The sequence below is a fragment of the Podarcis raffonei genome, chromosome 18, assembly GCF_027172205.1.
Source record: "Podarcis raffonei isolate rPodRaf1 chromosome 18, rPodRaf1.pri, whole genome shotgun sequence".
Taxonomy (NCBI): Eukaryota; Metazoa; Chordata; class Lepidosauria; order Squamata; family Lacertidae; genus Podarcis; species Podarcis raffonei.
The window spans coordinates 1,273,278-1,291,327 of record NC_070619.1 but is presented as its reverse complement, the minus strand read 5'-3'; the positions used below and the strand labels follow the sequence as shown (position 1 = coordinate 1,291,327).

General features: G+C 50.5%; 1 protein-coding gene across 1 annotated transcript; it reads left to right on the top strand.

Annotated features, from left to right (window-relative positions):
• Positions 1–13,166: 13,166 nt before the first annotated feature.
• S1PR4 (sphingosine-1-phosphate receptor 4) lies at positions 13,167–15,060 on the top strand. The gene has a single exon (XM_053372702.1). The coding sequence runs from the start codon at positions 13,518–13,520 to the stop codon at positions 14,757–14,759; it is 1,242 nt and encodes a 413-aa protein (XP_053228677.1). The 5' UTR covers positions 13,167–13,517; the 3' UTR covers positions 14,760–15,060.
• Positions 15,061–18,050: the final 2,990 nt, after the last annotated feature.

Here is an 18,050-nt window from a genome sequence, read left to right as displayed (position 1 = left end):
ACTGTATTCTGCTCTGGTCAGACCTCACCTGGAGTACTGTGTCCAGTTCTGGGCGCCACAGTTCAAGAAGGACACTGACAAACTGGAACGTGTCCAGAGGAGGGCAACCAAAATGGTCAAAGGCCTGGAAACGATGCCTTATGAGGAACGGCTAAGGGAGCTGGGCATGTTTAGCCTGGAGAAGAGGAGGTTAAGGGGTGATATGATAGCCATGTTCAAATATATAAAAGGATGTCACATAGAGGAGGGAGAAAGGTTGTTTTCTGCTGCTCCAGAGAAGCGGACACGGAGCAATGGATCCAAACTACAAGAAAGAAGATTCCACCTAAACATTAGGAAGAACTTCCTGACAGTAAGAGCTGTTTGACAGTGGAATTTGCTGCCAAGGAGTGTGGTGGCGTCTCCTTCTTTGGAGGTCTTTAAGCAGAGGCTTGACAACCATATGTCAGGAGTGCTCTGATGGTGTTTCCTGCTTGGCAGGGGGTTGGACTCGATGGCCCTTGTGGTCTCTTCCAACTCTATCATTCTATGATTCTATGTGTAAACATGTTCACTCTAGGAATGTTGTACTTGACTGCTCTTGTGTTTCACACAGGCAAGCGGTGATAGCGGATGTGATGTCAGGGTGTGCGAGTCGGCAAGTGGCAGCAGTGGGATGATGGAGGGGGGAGTCTTGGTTTCTTCCTGGAAAATGTTGGAGCATTTGTAATTGAACATATGTCCGGTGTGTGTGTGTGTGTTCAGGAAGGGCCCCCTAGCCCTTCGGACAGGACTGGGGATGGTTGAAGGTCATTGCAGTGGAAAAGCGGGAATAGCATTTCGCCCCCCCTGCTGTGAATTTCCCTGTTTTAACTTCCATTAGGTTCCAGCCTCTACTTTCCATCCCCTTTCCCTGACACAAGTGCCATGGTTGGAGCTGGTGACGGTTGTCATTCATAACATCTGTTCAACAACTGTATTGGACAAGGCTGCAAACTAAGGGTGCTTCCAGGTGTGGAAGGTTTGTCAGGATGCTGTTGCTTCTGTTCTTCTTTAAGCCGGAAGGGGGATAACAACCCTCTTTCCAGGCGCCTGGGGTGTAAAGGGGATCCTCTAGGCAAGAGGGTAGACTTCCCCTTCCTCCAGTCCCAGATGTGGAGTGGGACCACTGTTTGTGTGGAAAGAGTTAAATTCTGCCTTCCCCTCTCATGATCATCACACATGCACACTTGAAGAAGAGGAGGAGGAGTTTGGATTTGATTCCCATTAAGGAGTCTCAAAGCGGCTCACATTCTCCTTTCCCTTCCTCCCCACAACAAACACTCTGTGAGGTGAGTTGGGCTGAGACTTCAGAGAAGTGTGACTGGCCAAGGTCACCCAGCAGCTGCAGGTGGAGGAGCGGGGAAGCGAACCCGGTTCACCAGGTTACGAGTCTACCACTCCTAACCACTACACCACACTGGCTCACTTGAGCACATTCATATGCAGCTGCAATGGAGGGGGGCAGCGATGGAGTGTGAAAAGAATATAAATTTAATACTATTGGGAAAGGGGGTGGTTAAGGTGGTAGAGCTACATTGGCTCCCAGTACGTTTCCGAGCACAATTCAAAGTGTTGGTGCTGACCTTTAAAGCCCTAAACGGCCTCGGTCCAGTATACCTGAAGGAGCGTCTCCACCCCCATCATTCTGCCCGGACGCTGAGGTCCAGTGCCGAGGGCCTTCTGGCGGTTCCCTCATTGCGAGAAGCAAAGCTACAGGGAACCAGGCAGAGGGCCTTCTCGGTAGTGGCGCCCGCCCTGTGGAATGCCCTTCCAGCAGATGTCAAAGAGATAAACAACTACCTGACATTCAGAAGACATCTTAAGGCAGCCCTGTTCAGGGAAGTTTTTAATGTGTGATATTTTACTGTATTTTTGGTTTTTATGGAAGCCGCCCAGAGTGGCTGGGGAGGCCCAGCCAGATGGGCGGGGTATAAATAATAAATTATTATTATTATTATTATTATTATTATTATTATAGTAGAGCAGGTTTTTAGAGGGAAGAAAGGAACTGGCTGGAGCGCCATCTACACAGGCGGTTAACTGGTTAGAGCAGCTGTGCTGTAGGTCATCTGCATGTGAAGAAATTGTGCAGCCATTGCACTGTGTTAAAAAAATAAAAACAAGCCATGTTTTCTGAGTTCTGAAAAAAGAACAGAAGGTGTGCAGGGGGAACATGGGAAGAGGAACATTTGGAACATACAGCTCAGCTAATGGTGCTGACAACGCCAAGATTGCAGGTTCGATCCCCACATGGGACAGCGGCATATCCCTGCATCACAGGGGGTTGGACTAGATGGCCCTCAGGGTCCCTTCCAGCCCCTCTATGGTTCTGTGATTCTATGGCCATGCATGTGCCTCATAAAAGGTGGGTGCCCACAACACGACTGTCCTCCTTCAGGCCAGTGTCCATATGGAAGCAGCATGGAAGAGCCCATAAGGCAGCCTTTCTCAACCTGTGGGTCCCCAGGTGTTGCAGAACTACAACTCCCATCACCCCTAGCTAGCAAGGCCAGAGCTCAGGGATGATGGGAGTTGTAGTCCAACAACATCTGGGGACCCACAGGCTGAGAAGCGCTGCCATAAGGAATGTCCTGATGGACCACAGGAAGGTGAATGTGGAAACCTCAGGAGGGGAGGGGGCTGTGGCGCACAGGGTGGGCTTGTGGGCTTCCCCTTGGAGCATCCCCACAAGACGCTGGGTTTGGTGGGCTTGACCCAGCAGGCCTCTGCCTAAGTTCTTAAGGCCAAGTCTACCACAGACTTGTATTGCTGTGCAAATCAAATATTTTATTACAGTGCTCAAAGCTGGAGAGGAGGAGGAGGAGGCACGGGAATCCACAGCCGAGGTCCTGAGAGGCCCTTCATGGTAGCCGGGGGGCCGTCAAGATGTCCCAGACGCAGCAGCAGCAGAGGGTGGCCCAGCAAGCGGCCAGGCAGGTGGCCAAGGTGGAGGGCTCCTTCCGCTCTTCTATGATGTACACGGGGTGTCCAGGCCCAGGCCCATAGGCTAGTCCCGAAGGCAGAGGGGCAGGGTAGGCCTGGTAGCCCTGGTACCCGTATGGCGGTGCGTATGCCGGGTAGGTGGAATAAGCAGACGGGTATGGCCCTGGCGGGTAGCCGGCATATGACTGAGAAGATGGGTGCGCCCCCGGTTGCTGGGGCTGGGAGGCATTTGGATTAAGGCCTCCCTGGGATGGCGGAGGTTTTGAATGGTCCATGAATATCCCCCATCCACTTCGGAAAGGCTGCCAGCAGACAAGAGGCCTTTCTTCCAAAGGGAAGGAAACTCGAAATGTGACGTAGGAACTGGAGCAGCAGAGGAGATGTCACAAATCTATGCTGGAAAAGAAAAAGACAGAGAATGTGGCACCCGGGAGGAAATGAAATAACCCCCCCCCCCAAAAAAAAATACATGATAGGGGAGGTGGCATGGTTGAGTCGGCCTCTGTATGTCTCCAGAGACAATGGGGGTGAAGTCAAACTATGTCACAGGAAGATACCGGCCAGTAACCACACAGTTTGAAGTCTGAGTTAACTCGTGATCAGCAAAACCACACTCTTCATACACTTGGTTCCCTGTCAGGCCTAAGGAACAGAGCAGCTCATTCCTGGTGGTCTCACTCCAGGAAAACCAGTTGCCAAGACTGAGAGGCCCACCTCCTTCTGCAGATCTAAGTCCCCTCCTCTCCAGGGCTTTCCCCAAGCAAGCAGAGTCTACGCCAGCTTGCAGCCAACCTCTCCTCCGCCCTTTGCATGCCTCTCCTGGTTCTGGGAGACAAGCAGGGAGGGGAGCTGGTCGCAGCAGGAGGGGGAGACAGCCAGGCCTCTTCACAGGCTGAAGTGTCCTTCCTCTCCTGCTTCAGCTTCTGCCACAGACTCCCCTTGCTCACTAAGCCCTTCGGACACCTCTTCCAAGTCTGTTCCCCTTTTTCTTCTGGAGGCTCTCCCCTTCGTGTTCCCCAGCTGGTTCCTCCCACCATTCCTCTGTGTCCAGTCCATACAAAGCACTTGGCGGCAAGGAGGGTGACTTGTATCTGCTGCCTCCTGTGTTGTTGTTGCTGCGTTAGCAGCACCAAGGTGACATGGCAGAAGTTCATAAAATAATAATAATAATAATAATAATAATAATAATAATAATAATAATAATTTATTATTTGTACCCCGCCCACCTGGCTGGGTTTCCCCAGCCACTCTGGGCAGCTTCCAACAAAGATTAAAAATACATTAAAATGTCACACATTAAAAACTTCCCTTCAGATGTCTTCTAAATTTCAGGCAGTTGTTTATGCCTTTGACATCTGACGGGAGGGCGTTCCACACCACTACCGAGAAGGCCCTCTGCCTGGTTCCCTGTAGCTTTGCTCCCCAAGTGAGGGAATCCCCAGAAGGCCATCGGTGCTGGACCTCCGTGTCCAGGCAAAACAATGGGGGTGGAGATGCTCCTTCAGGTCTACTGGGCCGAGGCCATTTAGGGCTTTAAACACTTTGAATTGTGCTCGGAAACGTACTGGGAGCCAATGGAGGTCTTTGGCATGGAGAAAGTGTATTGAGAGAAGTTGTTCCTCCCTTTTGCCTTCTCCCTTGGGATTCTGACTTGACATCAGGGAGAACTTCCTGGCGTTAAGAGCCGTTCAAGAGTGGAACAGACTCCTTCGGAAGATGGCGGACTCTCCTTCCTTGGAACTTTTTAACACGACATTGGATATCTTTCAGATATTTTTTAGCTGTGACTCCTGCAGGGGGTTGGGCTAGAGGATCCTTGGAGGTCCCTTCTAACTCTACAGTTCTCTGATTATAATAGGTGCACTTTTGCAAACATGCTTTGGCTGGAGACCTGAATTGCAAATTTCAGATGAGTGTGAATTTCAGAGGACTGTGTTTTGATTCCCGCATTGTTACGGAAAGTGCCAGTTTAATGGATTGGCCTTCAAATGCACACTGAATTCACTTTCTCACCCCCGCTCCCTGTCCTTGGTTCCTTCTAAATCAAACTGAAGCCCAGTGAACCAGACTGATGCTCGGTGAAAGATATGGCTCACAATATCTGCAATGTACACCTGTTTGACTGTTGGCACATGTTGACTTCCTTTTTCTGAAGAAAGATCTAAGGCTCTCAGCCTGTGGGACAAAGCCTGCGTCATCAATTGCAGGTCTTCTGAGAAAGAAGCATCTTTATCTGCTAGAGATCATGTGCCAACACCCCTCTGCTCCTTCCCCTTGTACAATAACAGCATTAGTCTGTTGCGTTAACAGCAGCAGCACCTGTGTCCTGGCCCAAGCATGTGACTTTTGCAAGCCCCCCAAGAGCACAATGAGAGAGACACCTTGGGGATCCTGCAAAAGGAGAAGGAAGACTGAGAAGTGTCTGTGTTCTGAGCCACACACGCAAAACGTTGTATTTATTTCGTCTGGCATCAGTCACTAGGGACTAGGGACTGGGGGTGGGGGAGCAACCTGATTTGGTTTGCATTGAATGGTAAACCTGACCTAATTTGCACTTTCGGAAAGAATGAAACAAAGCTATCCTTTGAAATTTGCACCTCTCTGAACTTTGGTGTCTTTTTCTGCACCTAAGTAATGTGAACAAAAATGCATGGACTAGGGTAAAGTGTGCCTACAGATGCATATCATACTGAACACAACGTGCAAAAATGTGCTGTGCTAGGGGAAATTGCTTTGCCAAAATGTACAGGATTCCTGCATTGCAGGGGGTTGGACTAGATGACCACCCGGTTCCCTTCCAACTCTACAATTCTATGATTCTACTCCTGCTATTAAAATGCATTACTCGCCCTTCACTCAAAGGTCCCAGTGTGGGTTGTAACTATTAAAACACAATATTAAAAACAGTTTGAAACTGCCCAACCTCCTGTTTTCCCAGAGGTCAACTCGATGCCACCATTGGGAACCTCGCAAGCAGGACCTGAGCAGAACAGCAGCTGTCCCTCTTGGGATCCCAGTCGCCCCGCTGCCTCTGCCAGTGGAAGGATAACACCCCCAAAGGCCTCATCCTGGTGGAAAGGGGGCAGGAGACAGAAACTTCCCAGTGACGGGAAGAGAGGGAGAAGGGGGTGGAGGAGAGCTTCTGATTGGTTCCTCCTCTGCCAACTCACCAAGCCGAGCCAGAGGTCTCTGCAGCAACAACTCCACTTGCCAGGATTCGAAAACAAGCCAAGGCAGAAAGAGAGAGGGAGATGAAGCCACCAATCTCAGCTGTCAGTCAGGAGGATTGACACCAGGAGCCAACTGGCCCTTTCCTCACCTGCCTTTTGTGACATCATCGCACCTCCAGGGGAGGAGGGGCTGCCTGAGGACATAGGGAAGGGGAGGCAGGGAGCCTGCATGCCAAAAAGCAGCCAGCCAGCAGCAAATCACACTGTTCAAACTTGGCGTTAACCATTTATTAGCAAAAGCACAATCTCTGTGGACTTGGCATGGTGAGTCTGGCCCCATGAAGTCTCCGAGAGAGAGTCCCAACCCCCCCACAACCTTATCCATGCCCCCTCCTCTCCAGGACTTTCTACAAGAGCTCTGAGACTTGCTCTTCCTGCTTCTGCAAGATGAGAGGGGAGCTTGTCACAGCAGGAGGGGAGGCCCCCCAGGCTACTTCCCCAGCCAGACTCCTCTCCCTCCTGGCAGCCTCCTGCATCAGCTGCCTCTGATTCTGGACTGCTCTCTCTCACCCTGCTGACTGTTGCCTCTTCAGCTTCTAGCGCTTCTCAGTCTTCTTTCTCTGATCACTCATCATTGTCCCACCATCCGTCAGTCCCCAGGCTTTGAGTCTTCTTCACTTGGGGGGGTTCCCCAGATAGTTCCTCCCCCTCTTCCTCTGCATCCAACCAGTGCATGACACTTGGGAGCCAAATGCACCTCTCCAGACATCTTCATCTTGTCCTCAGGACTCTCTGCAGATCACACCTATCAGTGGCCTTTCTCAAGAGCTTTTGCCTGGCTGGTGGGTGTCCTTGATCTCCATCCATGTCTCCTGCTTGCTTGGGCAGTGTGTGTGTGTGTGTGTGTGTGTGTGTGTGTGTGTAAATAGAAACCTGAAGCTCTTGCAGTGCTAGAATCTTGCTTACTGCGGACACTTTTGGATTTCCAAGCAAATGCCCTGGGTGCCACCCCTGCTGGTCACTTCTCTTCCCCCATCCCACCCCCTGGAGCCCCCCCACTGGCACAAATCCACAAAGAAAGTGAGAGATTTTCCAAGGGGGTTCAGGTAGAAATTTGGTCCAATGGAATTAATCCAATCCTTGAAAATCAGAGTTGAAGGAGAGAGGCTGCAAACCTGCCCTAAGGGATAAGGCTACCAGAGGCCAGTAGCCACAGTCGCTGTGCTGCACCTCCACGGCCAGAGGCAGCAATGCTGGGAGGGCTCTTATCATTATCATTTATTATTTGTTCCCCACCCATCTGGATGGGTTTCCCCAGCCACAACAAAGATTAAAAATACACCAAAATGTCACACATTAAAAGCTTCCCTAAACAGGGCTGTCTTCAGATGTTTTCTAAATGTCAGGTAGTTGTTTATTTCCTTGACATCTGATGGGAGGGTGTTCCACAGGGCAGGTGCCACCACCGAGAAGGCCCTCTGCCTGTTTCCCTAAAGCTTTGCTTCTCACAGTGAGGGAACTGCCAGAAGACCCTCAGAGCTGGACCTTGGTGTCCGGGCAGAACGATGGGGGTGGAGACACTCCTTCAGGTTTACTGGGCTGAGGCCGTTTAGGGCTTTAAAGGTCAACACCAACGCTTTGAATTGTGCTTGGAAATGTACTGGGAGCCTTGTGCTTGAACCCTCCCTGCTGGCTTCCCATTGGGGTCGTCTGTTTGGCCACTGTGGGAACAGGATGCTGGGCTGGAGGAGCCACTGGCCTGATCCAGAAGGGTCTTCTGATGTGTGCAGCCAAAATGGGAAGGAGCGCCACTCCTTCAGCATTCTCCTTCAGCTCTGTGTACTGTTCAAGAGGGGGAAAGGACCCACATCACCTCCTGGGGAGAGTGAGTTTGGGAGGGGGGTCATCTGTGATTATTGCACAATGTATGCCTGCTAAACTAAAAACATCAGTGCTATTTAGAAGAGCGTTATGGCATCCAATCACATTCAAAAAGTAGATGAAAGCCTCTCCTTGATCTTAGGAACCACCATGCAAAATCTGGTATCTTAAGAGGTCTCCAAACGAAGAGCTGACAAACAGACAGGCAACCTTCCTAAGTACAGAGTAGGCCAGGTGAGAGCTCCCTGCCCCAAGGAACCTCCATTAAATTATGTGAGCCTCAGCTCTTATAAGGCCCCAATCTTCTGGGGCTTTTAAATTGTTCTTTAGGAGTCATTGCTTAGCCATCCCTGTGAATCAACAGTCTCCAAGTTCACCACCTTCTTGAGCAAAGGGAGGTTGATCAGACCTAAAGGTTTTTGTGACAGTTCCAGCAACCACCGCCCTGTTTCTCGCTAGGGTGGGTCCATCCTGCAGCAGCCAAAATGTGGTTTCTCGGTTCTGGGTGTGTAGCAACATCCCCTTCCTCTTGTTTTGCTGGGTAGGGCACATGCCACCATGTTTTTTTCAGCAAACATACAAAAAGCAACCACAACAATTTGGTCACCTCACTTTTGCCGGGAGAGAATTGGATGCTGCAGCCACCGGCGCTTGGGGGCCCAATCCATCAGAGCAGGTGAGCCTGGAAGAGAGGGGAGCTGGCAGCTACTTAACTTTCCTCCTATCCATCTTTCCATTCATAATTACCCACCTGTCCACATAAGCTCCCGCTTTCAGAATTGCACACATCATGCATTTAAAGCACATTCCGCCCAGCCAAGAACTGCAGCCTCACCTTCACAGTTACCGTTCCCAACACTCTTAACCAAACAACAGTTCCCAGGATTCTTCTGGGGGGGGGCGTGCTTTGAATGCATGGTGTTTCTGCAGTCCCTCTCTTGCCTTCTACATCTGCAGTCCTGGTGACTTCAGAGGATGCCTTCTTTCACGACAGATTCTGCATCTAGACCAGTATTGCTTACTCTGACTGGCAGTGGCTCTCCTCTGGTTGAGGAGGTTTGTTTGCTGTTTGATCCTGGAGTTGCCAGGGATGGGATGGGGGGGGATTTATGTAAGGTCTGCAGCTCAGTAGGTAGAATGTGGGTTTGAGCCCCACACTGGGGGGAATGTTCCTGTGTTGCAGGGTGTTGGACGAGATTATCCTTGGGGTCCCTCCCAACTCTACAATTCTATGATTCCTTTCCCTGAAAAAATTAGGATCCTAGTCCTCATGGTCCTATTAAAATAGGAAATGTAGAAATCTGCCTTACAATGGCTCAGATAATATCCTTCTGTCTTGTCTCCACTGACTGCTAATTTGCCATCTCCTGCTAAGTGATTCTTTGATAAAGGGAGAACCTGGGACCTTCTGCATGCAGGACACCTGCTCTTGCACTGAGCTCCGTGGCAGAGCATCTGCTTTGCATGCAGAAGGTCCCAGGTTCAATCCTGGTCATCTCCAGGGAGGGCTGGGAATGTCCCCTGCCTGAAGCTCTGCAGAGACACAGCAGCTTCTCTAGACAACACTGAGTGAAAAGGTCCAGTAGTGGACTCAGAACAGGGCAGCTTCCTGTATCCCAGTCTGAAACCGTCCTCCTCCTAGAATCACGAGGATTAGAGTCTCACTTTAGGGCAGAGGTGCCCAAGGAGGGTGGTACTGTCCGGGGGGGGGGGCAGGAACAGCATGGAGGGTTGGAAGTTTTAATAAATGTCTATCCGACTTTGAAAAGCTGGTCTCTGAATCAGCTTTGTCGAATTAATGAAACCAAGTAATTCTAATTGGGTTTTGAATCAATGTGCACTTAATTGTAACTGTTCCGAATGTCATTGTGTTAGCTCAGTTGGCTACAGCGTGGTGTGGGCAAAGGCAAGGTTGCCGGTTTGATCCCCGTCTGGGAGAGCTGCATATTCCTGCATTGCAGGGGGTTGGGCTAGATGACCCTCAGGGTCCCTTCCAACTCTACGATTCTATGAGATTATGCTCCTTTGTGGGTTGTGTTGACTGCTGCTTTATAGGGAGGGGTTGTGGGCGCTGGGGGTGAGTTTATGGGACCAAGGAGGCCTGGAGAAGTTTGAGAGCCGCTCCTTCAGGAGAAGGAGCATCACTCAGTCTGACCCACTGCAAGGCAGTTCCCTACATTCCAGGATTCCTCGCCTGCATTCATCTCCCTCCTTCTGTGGTCTATTCAGGTCTATTTCCCTCTTCACTTGCCCTCTGTCTCTCTGCCGGGTTTCCAGGCTTTCCACATCCACCTGCAATGCCTTACTTTGCTTAATGCCTTTTCTTCTTCATTTCCACACTTTGATCCGAGAACTGGGGTGACGCACAGGGGTTGCTGCTGTGGTGTTTTTTTCCTTCCCGGCACCTAGAGCCTCAATTAAGACTTGCAAAAGTTGCAACGCGCAAATCGTAAAGAACATTGCAACGCAAGCCTCTGCAGATGTTGAGAAACAGGACATGACTTCTTTTTTAACAAATAAAATCCTGCAATTTCTCTAAGGAGCTTAGGCCGGCGTATAGAGCACGTGCGTGCCGTGATTCCTTCCCTTTGCTTTTATCTTCACAACAACCCTGTGGGGCAGGCCAGGCCAAGGGCGCTACTGGCCCACAGTCACCCAGCAAGCTCTGAGCCTCCAGCTACTTATGGAACTCCCAGCAGGCAATGGGACGTGTGCTGGGCCTGCGGGTAACCCATGAAACACGGTCCAGGACCGGTCCGGAATCCGTAGGTTCTGCTAGGAGTCAGTCTGACAGGGCCAAGGCAGGACACGAGGCAGGAAACCAGGCAAGGACAGGTACAGGTTCTAGCATGCAGCAATGTTGCTCCCGCAACCTGGGACGGGGTCCGACAGCCTTTTATTTCTGTCGGGGTAACGGCTGGTCCTGATCCCCCGGCGACTCATTTCCCTGTTTCACCCAAAGGCAAGCACTCCTCCTGCAAGTACTCAGGTCTCTCCTTCTCTCAGACCTCAGTCTCTGCAGCTCGGGAGACGTCGGTGGGTTACTAGACCCAGAGACCGCCTCAGCATCTCCTGACCCAACTGGTAGAGGAGCAGCTGTAAGTGATGGCCCAGCTGAAGGCAGCGAGGTCATCCCCGCATCTGGAGCCAGGGCAGGCTCAGGCCCCTGACTCCTCGGCCCAGCTGGTGCTTGTTGCAGGGGAACCTGTGCAGACTGGGACTCTTCAGGATCAGGCCCCAGACTTGGTTCAGATGATGCCTGAGGCAAAGGATCCGGTGCAGACTGAGTCTCCTCTGGTTCCAAGTCCGAGCCCGAGTCCCAGGCCATCACAGGACGAGAAGTGGGGGCTGTTGCATCTGAGCACACCTGGACGGGGCCACAGGCTCCCCATTCTGTGTTACAGAATCTCACCATGTTGCAAAGGATTCTGGGATGTGCAATAGAGCTTCTGATGGCGGAACCCAAATGATCTCTCTCTCAGCTAGTGCTGGCCCTACCATTTGATGGAAGGTGCTGGTTTATGGAGGGGGGGATGACAGCCACCCTCCCCCCCCATTTATATCATATCCCCCACCTTCCCCCCACTGTCGGTGTTAGAAATCCTCCAGGCAACAGCCGCATTTTGGGACTGGCGTACAGCCAACTGTGACCATGCGGAGATTTCTGGACTGACATCTCCACCTGGCTGGACCCTCCAGCTTTCCTAAGCAAGGAAGCAGAAGGGCTTATTTGTTGCCTTTATCTTCTTTTCTCCAAGGAGAACATGGTCCGCTCCCCTCCGCCGTCAATCCCTGCAACAACCCTGTGAGGGGGGCGAGGGGCTGTGACTGACTCACCAGGTCACCCAGGGAGCTCCATGGCTGAGCGGGGATTTGAACCCTGATCTCCCAGGTCCTAGTCTGACCCCCTAACCACTACACCCCACTGGCTTCCTAAGGGCCTTCTGCTCTGGAGCAGCTCCATAAATTAAGTAGGCAAATAAATACGGGGGAAGCAAAATGTCACTTAAAGAAGAATCTGGAATATTTTCCTTGAAGCTTGAATTTGTTTTATTCTGGATTGTTTTATTTGATGTTTTAATAATATTTCCCCTTTAAAATATAAAGCAGTATAGAAATGAAATGAATAATAATGTTCACTGTAAAGAATACGGTGCCTAGACAGTCCTCTGTGGCGACCGTAACCCAGGAGCGGAAAGAGGCACGTGCCTCCACAGTTCTCTCTTCTGGGTGTTTGTGAGGGCAGATTAAGGACGCAGGAAGCCGCCTGGTCCCACTTCCGCCTGGTTTCTCATGCACACTCAAACACACTCTCTTTCCGTGGGTGGGGCTTTGTTTTAATTAAACAATTTGGACATAAAAAAATAGACCAGGCTGCCTTTCAGTCTGAATTTACCATTTAAGCAACTGCATTTAGCAAATAACTGCAGCACCAAGAGAACAATGTCAGGCAGGAACAATAACGCGAGTGGCATCTGCAGAGAAATGTTGCAGCGTGTGGCATCTGCTTACACACCACAGGTGGCACTTGACCGTCTTTCACTTAGTCTGCCCATTAATGAATATGACCATGGTAGTTCTATTCATTTCAATAGATATACTCCGAGCAAGACTTAGCTGAACGGATCTACTTAAAGCAACAAAAGCCATGTAAGCCTACATCAAGGAAATAGTAAAAAAAATGAATATTGTATACCGTTTTATGTAAGCCACTTTGAGATTTATTTGATTAATAGATAGATCTTGCTCTGTAAATCAATAAAATATCAAAATGCATGGCGAGCGAAAGGTCAGGTGAGCAGTTGTTGTTTCTCAAGAGCTGTTTTTTTGGTATGCATTCTTCTCAGCAAAGCAATATCCTTTCTCCCACACCCCTTCCGCAGCAGCAAAGGAACTTGCGGTTCCTCAATACTTATTCCTCTTCATCCAGCATCATGCACTGATTGACGGATGAGTAAGAACAGAAAACGTGTTGTGCTCTGCTCTGAAATGATGCCACCGGAACACCCCCCCCCCCAAAAAAAGGCAATACCAGGAACTGCTAAAAAGAGGGAGCACATCCTTAAAAAACAGGAAACATGCCCTCAGGTGACCTCTTTCTCATTTCAACAACCTCTCCTTGTTGACTCTCCTTTCTTTTGCAGAAATTTGGCCAAGATGGAACTCTGGACCGGCCATGGACCACGGGTGGGGCTCTGGTGAAATTTGGGCAGCCATAGTGAGGTCACCCCTGCCTGCTTCCCAACCAGGTGCAGAGACTGAGTGAGCTGCTGGTTCTTCTCATGTTTGAGACCTTGTTTGGCAACCATCAGCTCAAGAAGACACACAGAATTCTGACTTTCCCCAGCATCACCCCTTGGGTCCATTATTGTGAGAGCCTAAGCAGTGGACATCGCTTTGCCTCCATCAAAGGCCAAGAGTGCTCTTGTGTTGCCTCAAACACGTCTTCCCAAGAATAGGCCCAGTTTTGTCTCCGTACTGATCCATCAAGCAATCTAGAAGATGACTGACATGGAGCTCTTCAACTCCACCTCCTCGCCCTCTCCTTGGACGGCCCTCCCCACGTCTGTCCCAGACCCCCGACTTGCTTCGGCCCATCGCCCAGAACTCTGTTACCCAACGACGGACACAAACCACGTCAACATCATCCTGTACCATTACAACTTCACAGGGAGGATGCAGAATCGCCGCCCCCAGGAAGACCAGATGAGCGTCCTGAAGATGGTCATTATTGCTGCCAGCTGCCTCATCATCCTGGAGAACCTGGTGGTGCTGCTGGCCATCATCCGCAAGGTGCGCACCCGCCGGTGGGTCTACTCTTGCCTGGCCAGCATCACCCTCAGCGACCTCTTAGCCGGCACGGCCTACTTGATCAACCTCTGGTTGTCGGGGAGCCGGACCTTCCAGCTGTCGCCCACCATGTGGTTCCTCCGCGAGGGGGTCCTCTTTGTTGCCCTGGCGGCCTCCACCTTCAGCCTGCTGGTGACAGCCGTGGAGCGCTACAGCGCCATGGTGAAGCCCATTGCCGAGAAGGCGTCCAGCAAGACCACCCGCCTGAGGGCCCTCTTCGCCTTCTGCTGGAGCCTGGCCATCCTCATTGGCCTCCTCCCCTTGCTGGGCTGGAACTGCATCTGCCACGTCTCCCGCTGCTCCACGCTCCTGCCCCTCTACGACAAGAACTACATCCTCTTCACTGTGATCGTCTTCAGTATCATCCTAGTGGGCGTCGTGGGCCTCTACGCCTCCATCTACTGCTGGGTCCAGAAAAGCACCCAGCAGACCTTTTCTCGGGGCAGCCGGAAGAGGTCTCTGCGGCTGCTGAAGACGGTGCTGGTGATCCTCTGCACCTTCCTCATCTGCTGGACCCCTCTCTTCATCCTCCTCCTGATAGATACCTTTTGGGGCAACACAGCCTGGGCTCCCCCTAAACTCTTTGGCTGGATCTTGACCTTGGCCGTGACCAACTCATTCATCAATCCCATCGTCTACGCCTTGGGGAGCAAGGAGGTGAGGAGGGCTGTCGTGGAGCTTCTCTGCTGCTGCTGCATCTGGGCTGGGGTGCGCGGCCCCCGAAACTGCCTCGTTGCCAGCGATATCCATGCCAGCTCTTCCACAGGCTCCTTGAGAGGCCGTGGCAGCTTCCGTAGCCCAGTAGCCTTCAGCAGGAGAGCCAGAGAACCTCTCTCCAGCAATTCAAGTGTGCTGAGCAATGACACTTCAGGGCTGCACCACACCCTGGACTAGAATCTCCACTCTTCCAGACATGAGGAGGAGAACCCTCAGAACTTGTCTAAAAGATTCTGTTGTGCATGTCTTCAGGTGGTTCAGAGGAAGACCAGAAACCTCAAAGACGACTGTAGTAATAGCAGGAACTATCCACCCCCCTGACCAGTCCTCCTAAGCGCAGCAGGACCTGGCAGGAAGAGGGAGAGGTCGCTAGGTGTTGCAAGTCACAAGCCAAACGGTAAAGCTGCCACCACCTCCTTTCCTGAGCCACCCTCAAATGGGGCTCAAGGAGGAGACCCTCCCCTCCGATATTTACCAGGTTCCCAGCCCTGTGTCACTATACCGTGACACAGACAGAAATTCAACAGGTAGATGTCCTAAACAGCCAGGCACCAGTTTAGCTTCTCCGGACAAAAGGCACAGAATACAAAAGGCAAAAGTCCTTTTCCAAGTTTATTGAAAAAACCACTCAAAAAGTTGGCACAGTTCTTGAAAGCTTACAAACAGAAAATAAAAACGTTATAAAATATAGCTAACTAAAAACCATACTCATGCAATAACAGTTCAAAGTTCAAATAGTCAACAGTTAAAATAGTCAAAGTCCCTTTACTGGTCAAATGGCCCTCAGGCGAAACACCAGGGCAAGATGTTCTGCAATTTGCATCTCAATTCCCCCAACCCTTTATCCTTGAATACCGCAGGAGGAGGATCATTTCTTTGGGTTAATTACCAATTTGCCAATGGCTGTATGATGAGACTGTATCTCCTGATTGTTGGGAGACCAGCACAACTGAACTTTGTTTATGCTCAGGGATCTTGAGATCAAAAGGCTCTCCCTTCCTTCCTTCTCTGACCAGGCTCTTGAGTTGTAAATTACTGGCTAGTCTCCTGCACCTTTTCACCCCCAATCCACATTCAAGCCCCCAGCTGCCCGGATCTGCAAATCAGATAACACCTCAACCTGCCCAGAGTCAGGATGCAATTTAACTCACACTTCTGGAGACAGGGAGTTCTATATTTAAAAAGACCAGACATCCATTCCCCACAAGGGCACAGTTTTAACTCTCCCACAATGCCTCACTCCGGCACGAAGCAGCGTTTAACACACCAAGTTTTCCCAACTTCACTACAATGACAGCACCGTTTCTACTGCTGCAATGTATTCCCTGGATGTGTATTTTGTCTCACTGTTGTATATTTTTTAAATTACATATATGCAAGTCTGAACAAGAAAACTATTTGATCCAGATTTTTCCACCAAGGGTGGAATTTTTAACACCTTTGGATTGATGTGTGAATTGCTAATTCTTCTTTGCAATCAGCCAATCAGAAATGGTGGGCTATTTCCATTTTACCCCTACCCATTGAAATTAAAGGACTTAGTATACTTCTACTTTACTTACTTATACTTAATTTAAATGGGTCTACTCTGAGTATACCTTGGTGGCATACAAACCCTATGATGTGATGGGGTTTGTGGGATGGACTGACAGGGCCCCCTTGAATATTATTGCAATCGGCCAGCAGGCAGGATGAACCTCCTGACACTCTTTAGTGGACTGTCCAGCTGAATTTCTCAGCCTTGAGCCATTTTATAGAAAAGCTCAGCCAACACAGAAGATAGTTAAACTGCAGGGAAAGAAACCCAAGACCCTCTAGGGGGCACTGCTGAGCTGCATTGGAATGCAGAGGTTCTGAACAGAGGCTGTTAGCCCCTGATTGTGCCCACTGTGGTTTGCCAGGCTTGTCTGGATGGGCAAACCATGGTGGTCAGCAATGCTGAGGCCCCTCACCCTCAGGACAGGGGGGCTGAACGAAGGGGGAACAAAGGCAGCCTTAACAGCATGGTTTGTCTGTATGCTTGGTTGCTTAAACCATCTCTTGGGTTCTGAATTGCGATTGTTCCTCTTTTCCAATAAACAGATCCCAGGTTCAACCCCTGACATGGAGAGTTGGAAGGGACCCTGAGCATCATCTAGTCCAGCCTCCTGCAATGTAGGAACAGGCAGCTGCCCCATACAGGGCTCAGACCTTGGCATTCTCAGCACCAGCTGAGCTACTCAGGCCAGGGCTGGGGAAGACCCTCACCTGAAAGCTGGGAGAGGAGGAAGCCAGAAGGAGCACGCTGGTTTGTTAGAAGGCAGCTTTCTAAGGTTTGGCGGGGTGCTTTGCACTGAGCCCCAGAATTTAGGATAAGGATTTCCCCACCACCCAAAAAATAAATGAACTGGATAAAACACGATGCTGCTCACATCTAACGGAGGCAGGAGCACCCGAACTGTGCAACGTGACGCTTTGCTCTCCAACTCAAGGCAGGCAACAGGCATTGCAGCACAGGAGCTTAGCATGATGGTCCCTACTCACGTGTAGCATTTACACACATACCAGCAGCACGTCCAAAGAGGGCTCTGATCCAGGATTCTTTTTCTGCAAGCAAGGAGGAATCCTTCCCTTCGAAGAAACGGCATTGATCGGGGGTGTGTGGATTCTGCGAGTGGATGGGGGGCAATTTTCACACGTCCCCACAGACTTGGAAGGGTCCTGGAGGGTCAATCTAGTCCAACCCCCTGCAAGGCACCTGTGGTCCCCAGTCCAATGTGAAACCACACCAGACCTGCTTAGCTTTGCCAATGTGTGAGTAGTTTTATTGCTGCACCAGTCACAGGGATTCCACATCTTGTTTTGTTTTGAATGGAGTGTCAGGGCTGGAATCAGATACAGGTCAGCAGGAAAGATGCAGGGCTCAGTTGTCAGTGAGGTTCAAGGAAACAGCACACAAGCTACCTTCCAACCACATGACACTTACACAACCCCTGCCATCCAGGCCAGCAAAAGGCATTATCATAGTTCAGTGAGGCATCCCAGGTAGACACTACAGGGGGTTGGACTAGATGACCCTTGGGGTCCCTTCCAACTTTACAGTTCTATGATTCTGAAATCCAAAGTATTCCCCCTGACACTTCACTGCCAACTGACTGACTGGAACCTCCAGCCAATCAGAGTCTGCTGTCCATCTACCCAGACCAATCAGACTGAATTTAACTGATCCAGGCCCCACCTAATAAAATTTCAAAGTGGTCCTTTCTCTCTCTCTCCTCCATCACAACCTGTCACCAAAGCAGGTTGGGAGCTTCATTGACAGTTCAAGTCCCCAAACCTTTAAAGTTCAGTCACAGGATATTGCTTTCTCCAAAACATGAGCACAAACAGGCATATATCATTGCAGCAATTATCCACAGATTTTGCATGACGGACTCCCCCACTAGGGTTAGCAATGGCTGCTTCCAAGCTGTCTGCTCTTTCTTCACA